Here is a 16,740-nt window from a genome sequence, read left to right on the forward strand (position 1 = left end):
TCAACTTCTGGGGTATGTCAGGGCATTTTGGGAGTTGTAGTTTTGCCAGATAGCAGATCACTGACCTGAAGAATGCAGAATGCTATCCTGTTCATGAGTAATATAGCTGCGATAGAAGAAATCTATATCATATGACTTTGTGCCACTTGCAATATATAATCTGTGTAATCCTTCCACGGACTCATTTCTCTTACAGACAGATAATTGCACGTGGATTGCTGGATGTTCTGAGAGATTTTAGTAGTACTGAAGATGATTTTCTGACTGTCATGGAGATAGTTGTTCGCCTGTCAGAGGATGCAGGTCAGTTCATCCATCTTCTCCAAGTTTTGGGAGTCCTGTCATATTTTGGACACTCAGCCACTGTCCTTTCACCTTGTAGTCATTCGGGCTCTGAGCAGCCAGTGATCCAACACTTATAAATGTCATTTGTGGGAAAACCCCCTTAAATTCTTAAGAAGTAAAAACTTTTTGTAGCCGCTTCTTTTGCTGTTTTTGCAGAACCGACGGTACGGACAGAGCTTATGGAGCAGGTGCCACAAATCACCATCTTTCTGCAGGAGAGCCGACCTCAGTTTCCCAGGGCATTTTCTGAATACCTGCTGCCTATTCTCGTGCGTTATCTCACTGATCCTAATAACCAGGTGAGTGTGAAATGTACTACTTCCTCTTTAGTCCTTATGAGACTTCTTTGTTTGCATACATGGACCTCAACATTAAACATTAAAAGGATTCTTGTTCCATTATTTCCAATTTACAAGGTTATGTCTCCAATAACTGATCAGCAAGGGCCACTGTGACCCCCACCAAACACCTGGCACTAAGGGGTAACAACAAAGAAGTGCATCACCTAGTCTACTGTTGGCCCTGGCTGACTTTTCCTGCTTGTGCCAGTGGAATGGCATTTGCCCAATACTATACAGAGCTTACATATCATCTTTTCATATATTGTTTCCATTCAAATTTTTTGAGAATTTGCATACACCATGGATGTAGGAAGGGTCGTGCAATTAGTTTGCCATTTCCAAAAATCTTTTTTCTGATATTCCCCAAAATCATGAAATCGCTGTTAGTCCTGCCACGGAATCTGATAAATATTTAATGCAGGCTTTGTCCTTCCGCTGCAAACTATGATTGACAGTTTATTACCGTATTTTTCGGACTATAAGACGCACTGGACTATAAGACGCACCTAGGTTTTAGAGGAGGAAAATAGGGAAAAAAAATTTTGAAGCAAAAACTGGTAAAATATTTAATATATGGGAGTTGTAGTTTTGCAACAGCTGCAAGGCCACATTGACAGGTGACCCTGCAGCTGTACGGGGACGCATAGAGCGTTTTTTTTGCGGGGCCAGCTGTAATTTTTAGTTATACCATTTTGGGGGATATCTATTGCTTAGATCACCTTGTATTGAAAAAAAAAACAGGAGGTGATTTAGAACTTTTATTTATTTCATATTTTTAAAGCTTTTTTTTTTTTTTACTATTTTATTCCCCCCCGGGGGCTTGAACCTGCGGTCACTTGATCGCAAGTCCCATAGACGGCAATACAACTGTATTGCCGTCTATGGGACATTCTGTCTATTAGTATTACGGCTGGTCATAGAGACCAGCCGCAATACTAATACAGCAGTGACAGGCCTGGGAGCCTCATTAGGCTCCCGGCTGTCACCCGAACAGGTCGGCTCCTGCGACATCGCCACGCAGGAGCCGGCCTGCATCTTTACAGGTTCGGGGGAGAAGGGGCCACCGATACTGACCCGGCATCCGCTGTACTAGAGAGGCGGATGCTGGGGAGGGATAGACGCCGGGGCCTGATACATCGCTACGATCCTCTGCCCTGCATGAAGCCAGCGGCGGGGGGACGGAGGAGCGAAATAGCATCACTCCTCCCGCTGCTGGCTTCATGCAAGGCAGAGGAGCGCAGCGATGTCTCAGGCCCCGGCACCTGTAATGGTGTCTATCACTTGCCGGCTTCCGCCTCTCTATTACAGCGGATGCCAGGCGCCACCTTCATACTATAAGACGCACCCTTCTTTTCCCCAAAAATTTTGGGGAAAAAAAGTGCGTCTTATAGTCCGAAAAATACGGTATGTAGTTGGGTGAAGGAAGCCGGCATCAATTATATATGACTCCTTCACCCTGTTCCAGCTCACTGAATTTTTTTAAAATTTGTTCAGGCAAAAACTTGAAAATCCAGGTTAATCTCCCATAAACTTGATTAATATATATATATATATATATATATATATATATATATATATATATATATATATATTTTACTCAAAAATCGCTCATCCCCAGTGGTAGATGAACGGTGCTGTTGAGGTGTTGTCAGGCACTTGGTGTCATATGAGACGATCCCATCATCACGTATTCTGAAGCGTTTCCAGCTTATTAGAACAGAATGTTGCTGTGATATCAAGCTATTATATGGCTATTAAGGGATTGACAACAGCAATGTTTCCTATTTTGGGATGCAGCTATTCTAAGGACTTCATAAAGCGAATTACGAAGCAATGTCCTGCATATAAAGTATCATTTCCAGTTCGTGTCACTGGTAGTTTTGTAAGTCTAAAAAGTATAAATTTCTTTCCAGTCACGTGTTCAGCTATAAACTGACTCTGTATCTCTGCAATGAGTATTATTAAGTAACCTGGAAACCGGTTTGCTCACTTGGTTCTTACTGGACAGGAAATTAAAGGGCAACTCCTTAGTTATTCTATGCCTGAGGTGCAGTTTTCGCTGGTAACATGAATGGAGTAATGTTGCATGTCTCTGCATGTAACAGTTCATAAAATTTTCCGCAGCAAATACTCCTGTAAAACACCCCTTTATTTTTCCTTAATGGCTTGTTTGGGAATATAAAGGCTGGAATTTCTGAAATAAGAAATGATGGAACTTGAAATAGAAAACCCTTTGTAATATATTTACGATCTGCATTCTACGGGTATTCCCTGGTTCCATGCCATGACTGTCCCGTACTGTCTATAGTGACTAGAGAGTCTCATGACTTCCGACATGTTTGTTTTAGTAAATACTCCTATTCACCTTGAAATAGCAGTTCAGGAACAAATTTGCTTAGAATATTAAAGTTTAGCTGTTTCTCCTCCTGAATATTCATGAATAAATTGCCAAATGGGAGTTACCATTCCCCTTGCCTAGGTGTGCATCCTTACACAGGCACTTGCAGGGCCTGATTAAACAGTGCTATGCCTCCATCCATCTGGGAAATACCCCGTTGTCTATTTATACAGGGAGAGATACAGAGCGCTGCTCCAGAATTATTTAATGGAGGATACAAGTTTGGCATGTCTTATACCATGCGTTTCTGTCTCCTTCTGTCATATTTATATTTATGTACCATAGATATGCATTTCTGATCAGCTACCTCCTTTGCTAGACACTGAAGGTGGATGTCTTTTCCATGATTTACCTTCTTGCTTGAACGGCATCTGTATTTCTACAGAAATCTTTTGCTTCTCCTCAACTTACATGTCGGTAGTAGGTCACCATAGCATCATTTAACATCATACTATTCTATGACTTTTTCATTGCACTGCAGGTAAGGAAAGCAAGCCAGGAAGCTTTACTGATACTTTTGGAGCAAGACCTGATTGATCAGAGCGATCTGGAGAACAAAGTCTGCCCCATCTTGCTGGAACTTTCCGCTCCTGACAACGATGACGAATACAAAGTGGAAGCTGTGAATGTGAGTAAAAGGGCAGGTATTAGGAAACTTGCTCTCTTGCATGTTTACACAAGTATCTACAATGTACGTATTTCTTGTAGAACTGAATACATTTCACATTCTTTACCTGCACTTCGATTTACATAACCTACATGACTCAGCCTACCTACACACGTGTCATGTCCATTCTACTGCTTTATGTTTAACTGAATAATTTTTTCCTCTTCCTCAGATTATCTGTAAAATGATTTCCATGCTCGGCAGGCAGACAGTGGAACAGATGTTACTTCCACGATTCTGTGATCTCTGCAGTGACAGCAAATTGTTCCAAGTCCGTAAGGTACATTAGTTTCTGTTTTGTGACCTTGGACCTTGTAGGCCAGCTTTAAGGCATACATTGAGTCACATAGTGACTGAACTTATACACACTCTGCGACATACTGCAAGATTTGTATGGGATTTGTAGCCAAAAGGCAGCTGAAACTGATTTTTCAGTAAATATGCAAGTATTCACTTGGTAAATCCTGTAGCATTTACGTTTTTATATTGGTACTTTTTACCACTTTTCAACACAACCATTATCAAGTATACCGGTCATATCAAGCTATGCACCATGAAGATAAGGTGACGTACGTCGTTTGTGCTTAATATTTATCTGAAACCTCCTCAGTTGACTCTTACTGTTACAAGGTTGTGACCAGTTGACCATTTTAAAATGACCTACCTAAGACACCCCTCTGTCCCAGTAAACTGTTCAGGTTATAGCTGTCTCTTCACAGTAACCTTTCTGTTCTTGGTGTTCAGAGGAATTCTGACAGATTAGACTTGATTCAACAGGCCACGAATGAACCCAAGTGAATTAATTGTGCAATCAATCTAACATGTCTACACGTCATTGTAAACCAAAGCCATGATGCAAGTGTGAACCTTACTTTTGATTTTCATCAAATAAGAGCATCTTCATTTCCATCAAATAATATCCATAATATTTCCATCATATTTTTTTTCTGCCTAAAAGAATAAAATGTTTTGGGGTTTGTTTTTTTAAACAAAAAACAAAACACCACTTTGTTCATAGGAACAAAAAAAAAAAAAACTTAAAGTTCAGTGACGCTAGGCCCGTGATAGCGATCCTATGGCACGGGTAACAGAGGTGGCACTCAGAGTCCTCTCTTTGGGCACCCATCTGGAACAGATTATGCTGTGTGGGGGCCACCGTGGAGCAAATTGTACTGTGTGGGGACCACTGTGGAGCAAATTGTACTGTGTGGGGGTCACTGTGAAGCAGATTGGACTGTGTGGGGGAACACTGTGAAGCAGATTGGACTGTGTGGGGTCACAGTGGAGCAGAAAGCTCTATAAAGCCCCATTTGTATGACCATATTTTGCAGGTCTGTAATTGTGTGAAATTGTAGATCCACACATTATTAAGGTTAAATTGCCGTGTTGGCACTTTGTGATAAATTAGTGGGTTTTGGGTTGCAGTTTGGGCATTCGGTCTCTAAAAGGTTCGCCATCACTGCGCTAGGTTCACACTAATGTTCGGGCATCCCATCCAAGATTCTGGTTAAAATCGGCAGAGACAAAAGTCTGCAAGGAGGACTTTTCTCTCTTCCAATTTCAGTATAAAATAGGCGAGAACCCAATTGTAACCACCTTTTAAGTGGATAGGGTTTCTGTCTTTTGGATTCTCAAGCAAACCCAAAGGACGTAAACCCGAATGCTAGTGTGAACCTAGCGTGAGCTGACACAATGAAAAGGAGTCCCGTATAGATGCAGAAGAGTTAACCCAAACTTCTGTAATTGGCTAAACTGCCGCAGTATCATATCTTATTACACAAACCAGCAAAATCCAATGAAAAGTCATTGAAATTGCCTTGCGCTACTTTTTATGGACCCAGATCTCCATATGCAAAGCACTGCACTTGACAATAATCTAAAGAGAGTAAGGGCTCGTTCACATCTGCACCTGGTCTCCGTTATACAGGTTTCCGTTTCCTGCACAAAACAGAGCAGGATACGGAAACCTGCAGGACTCTTTCATACCCATTCATTTGAATGGGTTTGAAAGATGTCCGGCTGTGAGCACCGGTGAACGTTTTATGCTCTCCGCCGCGAAACCGTCTTTTTTAAATCGGACACAGAGTCGGACATGCAGTACTCTATGTCCGGTTTGAAAAAAACCGGTTTCGCGGCGGAAAGCATAAAATGCTCACCGGCGCAAACGGCCGGACCCTGTCTGACAGCTTTCCGTCTCCTGCATGCAGAAGACGGAAAGCTGAGAACGGACTCCGGGTGCTAGTGTGAACCTAGTGTCATCCACAGAATGTGTTTACAGCAACTTTATCATGACTTATATTTTGGGATCTATAAATACGTTAGTGTAACAATGTTATTGTTTTTTTAATAGTGTTAATTTGCCTTTATTATGACCAATCTTTGTGTCCGACTAGAATATTAATACTAGTCTAGTGACCTTCATAATGCCACGTGTTGAAAAATTCTCCTACACAATTGTGGCTTTGTTGCAGGGTATGGAAAGAAGTTAAACTAGTTATAGAATCTGTTATGTTGAAAATTTGGTTCATGTGTCCTGAAGGCATAAGAGATAACAAAGTTCCTTTATCCAGCATTATATTTGTGCGTGTGTATGACACAGACTTGTGTGCTGATCTGGAGACACATAAAACCAGTAGTCTCTGATACTAACCCCCTCAAACCATTTCTCTTGATAGCCAAATCCAGACTGTCATTGCTGGTTGAGTTTACAGAAAATGTCAAACGTATTTGGCTTTGCTGTTTTCCGCAACTTCCATAGAGCTGAACGGCATAGCTCAGTAGGATCAGCTGTTCCCGTAATCCTGTCCACTGCTGACAGCCTGGATTTGGCTGTAGGCAGGATCAGGGTGAGTTGGAACAGGTTAGTATTAGATGCAGGTCCCACCTATGGAATACACATCTATCAGGTATTTGTGGCATATTCTATGTAAACGTGATACATTTCTATCATGGTACAAATCTTTTAACTCAGTTCCCTAACTTAAAAATAAAAGAAAATAACAGATTCCATAAAGTGTGTATGGCCATGTCCATAAGAACCCTGTTATTAAATATTAAAATGATCAAAAGGCATTTGTACCAAAAAATGACACCAATAAAAATGATTGAGACACAGAAACAAATTATTTATAATAAAAGTATAATAATTGTGCAAAAGTAGTAAAACATTTGCCTTTGCTTTGATGAGATCAACCCGCAGAGCAAAGCTACACAACATGTCATACTGTACAGTCAATGTCATTAAAATCAAGCAACTGCAGATTTACACCTTTCCCAGTCCTTCCCATAAGGAGTTAACATACTTTTTTGATTCAATACTTTATATTGTAAAATACTGTCCTGCAGTTCTGGACTCATAAGACAAGAAGTGCAATTAGGTGACACTAGACATCAGCGGGAGTCTATTGAATAGGTGGAAGTAAAGGGTTTAATTCAAACAATCTAGGTTACAAAAAGTCTATCAAAATAAAATAACAGAGACAGAATGAGAGCAGGCGTGAAGGTGGTGTTGGTTCCCTCCTTCCACACTTCTAACGTCTGCTTATAAAGGCCGTTGGAACCTTTATTCTCGTCAAAGCTAATTCCTCATATAAGGATAAGTCCAAGTGTGAGCCTTCCATTTTAGATCTACTCAACACTTCACCATACCACTATGTCTGTCAGAAAATAACATGCCACTCACAAATGTTACTCCCTGACCACCTCCATTCTTAGACTTTAACTTTAGCAAACCATGTGATATATATATATATATATACCCCAATATTGTGTCACAGTAAATTTCAACTGATTCCACAGTAAAACAAACCCTCAAGTGTACAGTCTTGTGTGGAATGAAGGGGAAATGAGTTTGGGTGAGGGGTCACTTCATACAGTTATATCTCGGGCATAATACAACACAGAAACGTGCTTCTGGTGTCATTGAGAAATGGGATATTTCCAGAGATACCACTGGTTGAAAACACAGTTGGGACTGGGGGATATATATATATATATATATATATATATATATATATATATATATATATATATATATATACAGTCCTATGAAAAAGTTTGGGCACCCCTATTAATCTTAATCATTTTTAGTTCTAAATATTTTGGTATTTGCAACAGCCATTTCAGTTTGATATATCTAATAACTGATGGACACAGTAATATTTCAGGATTGAAATGAGGTTTATTGTACTAACAGAAAATGCGCAATATGCATTAAACCAAAATTTGACCGGTGCAAAAGTATGGGCACCTCAACAGAAAAGTGACATTAATATTTAGTAGATCCTCCTTTTGCAAAGATAACAGCCTCTAGTCGCTTCCTGTAGCTTTTAATCAGTTCCTGGATCCTGGATAAAGGTATTTTGGACAAACAATTCAAGTTCAGTTAAGTTAGATGGTCGCCGAGCATGGACAGCCCGCTTCAAATCATCCCACAGATGTTCAATGATATTCAGGTCTGGGGACTGGGATGGCCATTCCAGATCATTGTAATTGTTCCTCTGCATGAATGCCTGAGGATTTGGAGCGGTGTTTTGGATCATTGTCTTGCTGAAATATCCATCCCCGGCGTAACTTCAACTTCGTCACTGATTCTTGAACATTATTCTCAAGAATCTGCTGATACTGAGTGGAATCCATGCGACCCTCAACTTTAACAAGATTCCCGATGCCGGCATTGGCCACACAGCCCCAAAGCATGATGGAACCTCCACCAAATTTTACAGTGGGTAGCATGTGTTTTTCTTGGAATGCTGTTTCTTTTTGGACGCCATGCATAACGCCTTTTTTTATAACCAAACAACTCAATTTTTGTTTCCAAAATGAAGCTGCCTTGTCCAAATGTGCTTTTGCATACCACAGGCAACGCTATTTGTGGCGTACGTGCAGAAACGGCTTCTTTCTCATCACTCTCCCATACAGCTTCTATTTGTGCAAAGTGCGCTGTATAGTTGACCGATGCACAGTGACACCATCTGCAGCAAGATGATGCTGCAGCTCTTTGGAGGTGGTCTGTGGATTGTCCTTGACTGTTCTCACCATTCTTCTTCTCTGCCTTTCTGATATTTTTCTTGGCCTGCCACTTCTGGGCTTAACAAGAACTGTCCCTGTGGTCTTCCATTTCCTTACTATGTTCCTCACAGTGGAAACTGACAGGTTAAATCTCTGAGACAACGTTTTGTATCCTTCCCCTGAACAACTATGTTGAACAATCTTTGTTTTCAGATCATTTGAGAGCGGGCTGTCCATGTTCGGCGACCATCAAACTTAACTGAACTTGAATTGTTTTGTAGAAAGAAATGGTCCAAAATACCTTCATCCAGGATCCAGGAACTGATTAAAAGCTACAGGAAGCGACTAGAGGCTGTTATCTTTGCAAAAGGAGGATGTACTAAATATTAATGTCACTTTTCTGTTGAGGTGCCCATATTTTTGCACCGGTCAAATTTTGGTTTAATGCATATTGCGCATTTTCTGTTAGTACAATAAACCTCATTTCAATCCTGAAATATTACTGTGTCCATCAGTTATTAGATATATCAAACTGAAATGGCTGTTGCAAACACCAAAATATTTAGAACTAAAAATGATTAAGATTAATAGGGGTGCCCAAACTTTTTCATAGGACTGTATATATATATGCAGCTGTCCTCAATCCCAGCTGTATATTCAAGTAGTGGTAAGAACGTCCTCTTTCATATGACAAGTTACTATGTTTTATAGTGCCTGAAATCTAACTGTTTGACGTGATCCTCCCTCACTATTATCTTCCTTGTCTTACACACACTGCCCTATATGGTACACAGTGAGAAGCATGGTGCAGCTCTCAATACAGAAACAAGGGAAAGAATAAATGCAGGATTTCACTGAAAGGAAGCAAAAATTTTAATATACTTTATTAACACAAATTCTGACAGAAAATCAAAGCTTGTTTGAAAGTTTAGTTACGCTGTAGATGGAGTGAAAGTTTCTCTTTAGTGTGTGTATAGCTGCAAAGACAAATTTGTGTTTCTCATGCGTGTACTCGCTGCCGCTCTCCTGTAATGTATCCTTATGAAGCTTCTAGGAGTCCACTGTACTATTTGCACTTAGAAATCCAATGTATACCATTAGAGGGACAGGTTACAGGCTTACTGTGCAGTAATGCAAGTTACTCTACATCTTCACAGTGCCTGCATGACAGAATTTAATGGGGGACAGGAGTTAGTTTGCTTCAGTGTTATTGTATTAAATCTTAAAGTATTTATTCTTTATGTATATGTAGGTCTGTGCAGCAAACTTTGGAGATGTATGCAGTGCTGTGGGTCAGGAAGCTACGGAGAAGTTTTTGGTAAGTGAGAATTCATTGGCAATTGTGATCACGTTTAATCCACTCTTCAATGTGGCAGACGTCTTGTTTTCCTGGGTCATAGTAAGATATTATGACCTAAGAAAAGGGTCATATGAAGGATCAAATTGCAGATTCACAGAGCTGAATGTGAACTTGGCATTTATGATGGGTAATGCTACTAAATATAACTTGGCTATTGATGTTTCACTTTGCAGATTCCAAAGTTTCTTGAGCTGTGTTCTGACAGTGCTTGGGGAATGCGCAAGGTGTGTGCAGAATGCTTTATGGCTGTGTCCTACACCACATCCAGTGAAGTCAGAAGAACCAAACTCTCTCCTCTGTTCATAAACCTGATAAGCGATCCCTGCCGCTGGGTAAGTTGCTAAGTGTGCTAATAAAACTTGCTCTGCATCTCATTGTGTGCAGGCTTTAGAAGAATGATTTAGAACTGGAAATTAATTTCATGTATGTCCTTTGGGATCCATTTACACAGCGGATTTCACAGCAAAATCAGCACCGAATTCCACCCTGATTCTGTTTTCAGTGGTAGGCAGACATTGAAGCAAGACACCGAAAGAATAAGCGCCCTACTTGATCATTGCGTGGCTGATTAAGCCACAGAAACTGCAGCAAGAGCCATTTCAGTGATCAGGCCCAGTCAGTGGATGAAAGCTGTAGCTCTTCTTTGGCTTTCTACCATGGGATGCTAGAGAGCAGAAATGGAAGAGAGCATTAAGGGAGAAGTTTACCTCAAATTCCTCTTCCACTTCCAGTTGAATGTACCCTTAGATGAGGTCGTCGACATGGCAACCTAATTGGGCTAGTGGGATGTACTTGATGCAGCAAGCCGAGATCTGTTAAAGGGGTTATCTGGTATCTAACATTGATGGCCTATGCTTAGGTTAGGTCATCAATATTAGATCTGCGGGGGTCTGAGACCCAGAACTGCTGCAAATCACCAGTACCAAGACAGCATGATTTGCGGTGTTGTTTACATATATAGCGCTGTCCCACTGAAATCTGTGTAGCAGCACTGCAGTACCTACACTCATAAATGATAGAAACTGGATAACCCCTTTAAATCCTTACCATTAAATGCCTCTAATAAAACAAGTATATGAGCAGTGGTGGCATACTTCTCAGTTTGACTTTACATTAGCTTGTAAAATTCAACTATCATTGGCAAGACAGCCAACATTATATTTTATTACTTATAACAATGTAGCACTTCCCATTACTCCTGCTTCATTGTACAGTTTAATTTCTCTGCTATGGGCAGAAACACCAATCCAAGGCTGATAGGCCTATCTGCCAGTGGGCACATGGTCTGCCAGTGGGTAGGAGGGAGGTTTATTATTACTGCCATATAGCTCATCTGTGCTGGGAGTGCTGCAGAGCAGCTGTAGTCAGTGAGCTCCCACAACATAAGTGCTTCCAAATGGCAAATTGCTGACAGCAGGCTGGATATTTATAATGCTGGCGACAGAGAGATACACACATTAATAGAGATACTGCTCCGTTTGGAGACTCTAAAAGGCTGCTATCACCAAGTGCCTCCGAAACCTACTGATTCAGAGTTTTACAAACGTGTTTGCACTTAAGATATTGGAAAAGGCATTAAAAATACAATGCATACAGAAAGACAAAGCAAGACTGTCTGTGATATTGCACCAACACTGAAATGTATTTGCTGGCAGTTTTTCTCACCATTCTCTTTGCAAATGATCACTGCATTTCTTTGTTTGGAACATGTCTCTGTTTTGAGTTTGTAATATTTTTCTTGACCAGGTTCTGTAGCTGTTTTAGGTATTATCTGCCATGTTTGCATGTAAAGTGTATTTTCTGGTTTATATCATTGGGGAACCCAGCACCATGGTTAAAAATAGCAGTAAAGTTGAACAGTGCTCCTAAAGGTTATGCTTCTTAAAATTTTATAAAGCCACAGTTAATACAATGTTTTGGGTTTTAAGCAATCCTTTGTCAGTCACAGTCAATAGCCAGTGATGATAGATTCACTTGAAGGTGGCAATTAGCTCAGTAAGTGGATTCTTATAGTTCAACAGCCTAGCTTCTCAAACACATCCCACACCAGACATATCACCCCCTAATATGGTATCTCAGTCAGATGAACTATAAGAATTCACTTCCTGAGCTAATTTCTACTTGCCTGACGAAGTGTTGGTTAAACCTGAAATGATGTATTGTCAGTCGTTGCCAGTCTCTTTGGATGGGGAGCAGTCTTCTTTGCTTTGTCCAGGACCCTGTGGTCCAAGTCTAAGACCTTCCTCCAGATGAATTGTCTGAACTGAGATTCATCTTCCCTGCTGTCCCGTCTGGGCCTTCCAGCCAGAGTCCAGATGACAACTCCATTAATTGCCTACTTGACTTTCAGGGAGGGACCTGGATCCTAGCTGCTGTTCTGGCAACCTCCCTGGTTAGAGCATCTCGTTCCTGCCCTCTTCTGTCCACACTTTAGGGTAGACAGTGGGATGGTGGCTTACCTGAGCCGTGTCAAGCTTGACCCATGTGAGTGGTCCTTCCCCAACAGATCTTTCTTCAGCTGGGTGGAGAACTCTGTATGTCAACCTCCAACCTCACCTCCTGTCTGAACCACAAGTTCCCCTGTTAAGTGGTCAGTTCGTGGATACCTGGGCCCTCGCCTCTGACGCCCTCATGTTCCCTTGTCTGAATTCTATATCTATTCTCCTTCTCCCCATGTTCTCCAGAAACTCATGGCAGAGAGGGTTCTTGATGTTCTGGTGGCACGAAATTGACCCTTCTGGGATCTCTTTCCCCCGGGTCTGCTATTCCACCCCACCTTACCTCGACTGTGTTTAACTGTGTGGCTGTTGAAGCAGAGATTATGAAGCGTTGTGGTTTCTCTCAGCCAGTCTCCTGACTGTGATCCAGGCTTGCAAGATTCACTCCGTGTGGGCCTGTCATTGCACCTGGAATGCCTAAGTGTGGTTGGACGAACTTCTCTATTTAGATCCGCTTTCCTTCTCCCTGCTCCTTCAGTGTAGACAGACCAAGACCTTGGTACAAACCAGACTGGAGGAAGCCAGGATCCTGGGGATGGAGAAGGAAAGCTTCCTAGTATCTGGGCCTATACCCATGGTGCTGTGTCCCCCAATGAATTCAAAGAGAAATAGATTTTACCATGAGTACAAAAATCCAATTATTATGAGCTTGTGTTCTGATTGTACTTAACTATTAACCTTTCTGTGTTTAATGTCACAGGTTCGTCAAACTGCATTTCAGTCTTTGGGACCATTCATTTCCACTTTCGCTAACCCATCGTCTGCCGGTTTATATGTTAAGGAGGATGGGACACTGAGCCTAAGACCTCCTACAGATGACCTAGTAACAGATTCCGATGCTGGAGACCGTGCACATTGCAGTTCCAGGTGAGACCATGGATAATCTTCTGTACCCTACAATACATTTTTCTGGATATTCTTATTTCTTCGTACACAGGCTGTGCCTTTCCTGCAGGCACCAAACTAATCAGTATTTAGCCTACTGTCTATAGGACAAAAACATGGCACACACCTTCTCCAGTGGGTGATCCTGCCTTGCTGGAGCTAGTTGCTTCTCACCCAGTACAAGGTTTTCTGATGTTGTTTAAACAGTCTTGATAGTTGTCTGTAGTGACCAATATTGTGTCTGTCTCACCCCACCTTTCATTGTTGTGGTTTTTGCTCTCCGAACAGGACTGTTATTGGCGATTCAACACTCCCCCCCCCACCACCACCAGTTTGGTGATTCAGCAGCCCAGTATAAACTGATTTTTAAAAGGGTGTTTGAGGCCACCAATATATATATGTACACACACTGAGATAGATATATCTATATGTGCTTTGGCTTTATTAATTTCATGTGTTGATAATTTTAGTGATTATGCAGTTAATTCTTAATTCCTGAACTCATCTTTCCTTACTTTAGTTTTCCACATTAAAGATTATAAAATAGCTAAATTGCTGTTTTTTGTAATTTTTTTGGCTTGTGTTATTGACCTACTGTGTTTTCCACCACGCCTGTCTCCACCAGTGAGAACAGCGATCACTTCATCAAAACAAATCGGTCCCATCCAGTTTCTTCTAACTGTGAAGGCTCCAATGGTTCTTTCAGTAATAGTGGGCATGTTACGTGCAGTCCTACAATAGAAGATGATGGAAGCCACAGCCAGAGACCACCAGCAGGCCCCTCTGCAGACGGACGCCCAGCTGACGTGTTTAACTCTTTCCTGTACTGGAGAAGCCCACTACCTGACATAAGTGAAGAACTTGATTTACTGCCTGTAGATGAGTCAAGGAAAGATTGTGATTTGGAATCAGAATCCAACCCAGTCTGCAAATCATACATGGCTAGTAGTGACATAGAGAAGGTTCTTCAGAGCTTGCAGGGGCACATGGATGATCCAGATGTTCAAGGTAATGTAAATATTAGAGGTATGAAAAGAGAGCCATATCTTTCTACTGAGTTCTGTATTGTGACCCTCTAGCTAATATGTAATAACCAAGACAATACGTAATGATATGTATTGGTGGTGTTGATGGTATTTATTAAATTCACTGAAGTACATGTGCTTGTCAGGAAGAGGTTAAATAAGAACTGCATACTTTTTTAATTGCAGTGATGTCTAGCACATGTCAGTATTCACATTCCCTGCTAGCAAATGCTCCAGGGAGTCTTTGAACACTAACTTCCTCGGTGGTGCTATTTGTGAAGAACTAGTTCCAACCCCAGGTCATATGATCAGAACCAGCATTTGGTCCCTAAGTCACTCCACCTTCTCCCATCTCTCCTGCGCTAGTTCCAATCACATGACCTGGAGTCTGAATCGGTCCGGAAACACAGTCACAAATAGAGCCATTGAGGAAGCAAGTATTGAAGCTCTAACCATAGAATCTCTCTAAGTTGAAAACCTCTGGTTTATTCACAAGTTAAAAATGTGCAATTCAGCTGAAGTGCACCCTAAATATTCTACTCATTACTGCAATTAAGTAAAGCTGTAGTCCTCTAGAACTTAGTTTGTAATGCATAAATTTCCTGTAGTGATTGGAAGTCCTACAGAAATGACCACATAACCTTTGCTGAGCTTTGTTCATACAAAATTATAAAGCTTTGGAATAATGTAATAAAGATTTTATCCTGAATTTTTAGCCCAGGTTCAGGTTCTATCGGCTGCCCTCCGAGCAGCAGAACTTGACTCTGAATCTCCAGAGGAAGCAACAAGTAAAGAGAGCAGTCAGGAGTTAGAAGAGGCCCCAAGTAGCGTCTGCACTCAATGTCCCAGTCCCACACATCAAGAACAAGAGGAGCCCAACCTCGCTTCTGAAAGCCCAGTGAGTCTTTGTTTTTTTTCTCTGAGCATTACCAGTGCGTTATGTTGCATCTGTCTTTACCTCAAACCATGACCGACCATTGTATTGCAAACTGTGATTTATGTCAGAGAAAAATGCATCTTGAACTGTTGACGTGGGTGTTAGAAATCACAATCACAGGGTTTTTTTTATGTTTTAGTTATCTGAGGATGAACCACTGCTTCCTATTGTTTCTCTTCAAGAAGAGGAAAACCATGAAGAAGAAATTATTAAAGTCCAGGTTAGTTCTTGTACTTTATAAGTAAATTGTTTTCATTTTTTCACAATTTCGTTTAGGCTGAAGACCTTTCGTTGCTTCTTTTGGTTCCGGTTTTGTTGTGGTTTTTTCAGACATAGCCAGGAGTGGATTCAAATGAACGGGAAATATAAAGGAAGTTCTTCTAACTACTTCTCCTTCATGCTAAATCCAACCTTGATTTGGCAACAAAAGAATACAGCTTTTCTGCAACTTGTGGCCTCAGCCTTTAAGGGTTTCTCCTACTACTTGCAGTTACCCCCCGCTCTCTTTCCATTGGGACGCCCAGTGATCAGGAGAATAGGGGTCCGCTAACATTACTTGTGAAAGGAACTGTACATACTCTGCCAAAGCCTCATTCAGTTCTATGGGACTCCCAGAGATTGCTATTCCTATAGTCCCATAAAAGTGAGCCAAGAGATGGCCACTCATGTACAGCTCCATCCTCCTCATTACTAGGGGGTAAAAACAGTCAGACTGTAAGCGATCAGACACATCAGTCCCAATCCTGCGAATAGAGGTTTTACCCATTTTAATCATTGTGTGCCTTATGTAATGGAAAATGGTTGACATTTGGTGTTATATTTTTTTCTCAGGATGTTGTTCCCCAACCATTGCTAGACCAGTATCTCTCCATGACTGACCCAGTCCGTGCCCAAACAGTAGATACAGAAATCACAAAGCACTGTGCTTATAGTTTACCGGGAGTGGCTCTGACCCTAGGAAGACAAAACTGGCATTTTCTGAAGGACACCTATGAGACCCTGGCTGCTGATGTCCAGGTATGATGAACAAATAGATTATGGGATCGGCCAAACTTTTACCAATGTCTTTTTGTCCGTCCGTCCCCCCCCCCCCACGCACACAAAAAAAAAAATGTATCGGCCATGGAATTAATTTACATGTTATTGAAGCAGATAACAGTGACTTGTTTTAGTCCTTAGCAGCATCTGATAAAATATTTGTAACTCTCACTTACCTAGTGATAAGCCGTTAAATGATTGAATTATTGAAAGTAGTGAAAACACATTATTATTAT

General features: G+C 41.2%; 1 protein-coding gene across 3 annotated transcripts in view; it reads left to right on the forward strand.

Annotated features, from left to right (window-relative positions):
* The window catches only part of LOC142208509 (serine/threonine-protein phosphatase 4 regulatory subunit 1-like), a 40,291-nt gene that overhangs the window by 12,419 nt on the left and 11,132 nt on the right, over positions 1-16,740 (forward strand). The window contains exons 4-14 of one of the 3 annotated variants that reach the window (XM_075277065.1): positions 197-303; positions 502-644; positions 3,566-3,712; positions 3,924-4,031; positions 10,014-10,079; positions 10,295-10,453; positions 13,320-13,486; positions 14,130-14,512; positions 15,246-15,427; positions 15,606-15,686; positions 16,298-16,483. In XM_075277065.1, coding sequence (XP_075133166.1) covers positions 197-303; positions 502-644; positions 3,566-3,712; positions 3,924-4,031; positions 10,014-10,079; positions 10,295-10,453; positions 13,320-13,486; positions 14,130-14,512; positions 15,246-15,427; positions 15,606-15,686; positions 16,298-16,483 — 1,729 coding nt within the window. The remainder of the gene's footprint in view (positions 1-196; positions 304-501; positions 645-3,565; positions 3,713-3,923; positions 4,032-10,013; positions 10,080-10,294; positions 10,454-13,319; positions 13,487-14,129; positions 14,513-15,245; positions 15,428-15,605; positions 15,687-16,297; positions 16,484-16,740) is intronic. The other 2 variants (XM_075277066.1, XM_075277067.1) reach the window with 2 other exon arrangements.

This window comes from Leptodactylus fuscus, chromosome 6 (genome assembly GCF_031893055.1).
Source record: "Leptodactylus fuscus isolate aLepFus1 chromosome 6, aLepFus1.hap2, whole genome shotgun sequence".
NCBI classification, from domain to species: domain Eukaryota; kingdom Metazoa; phylum Chordata; class Amphibia; order Anura; family Leptodactylidae; genus Leptodactylus; species Leptodactylus fuscus.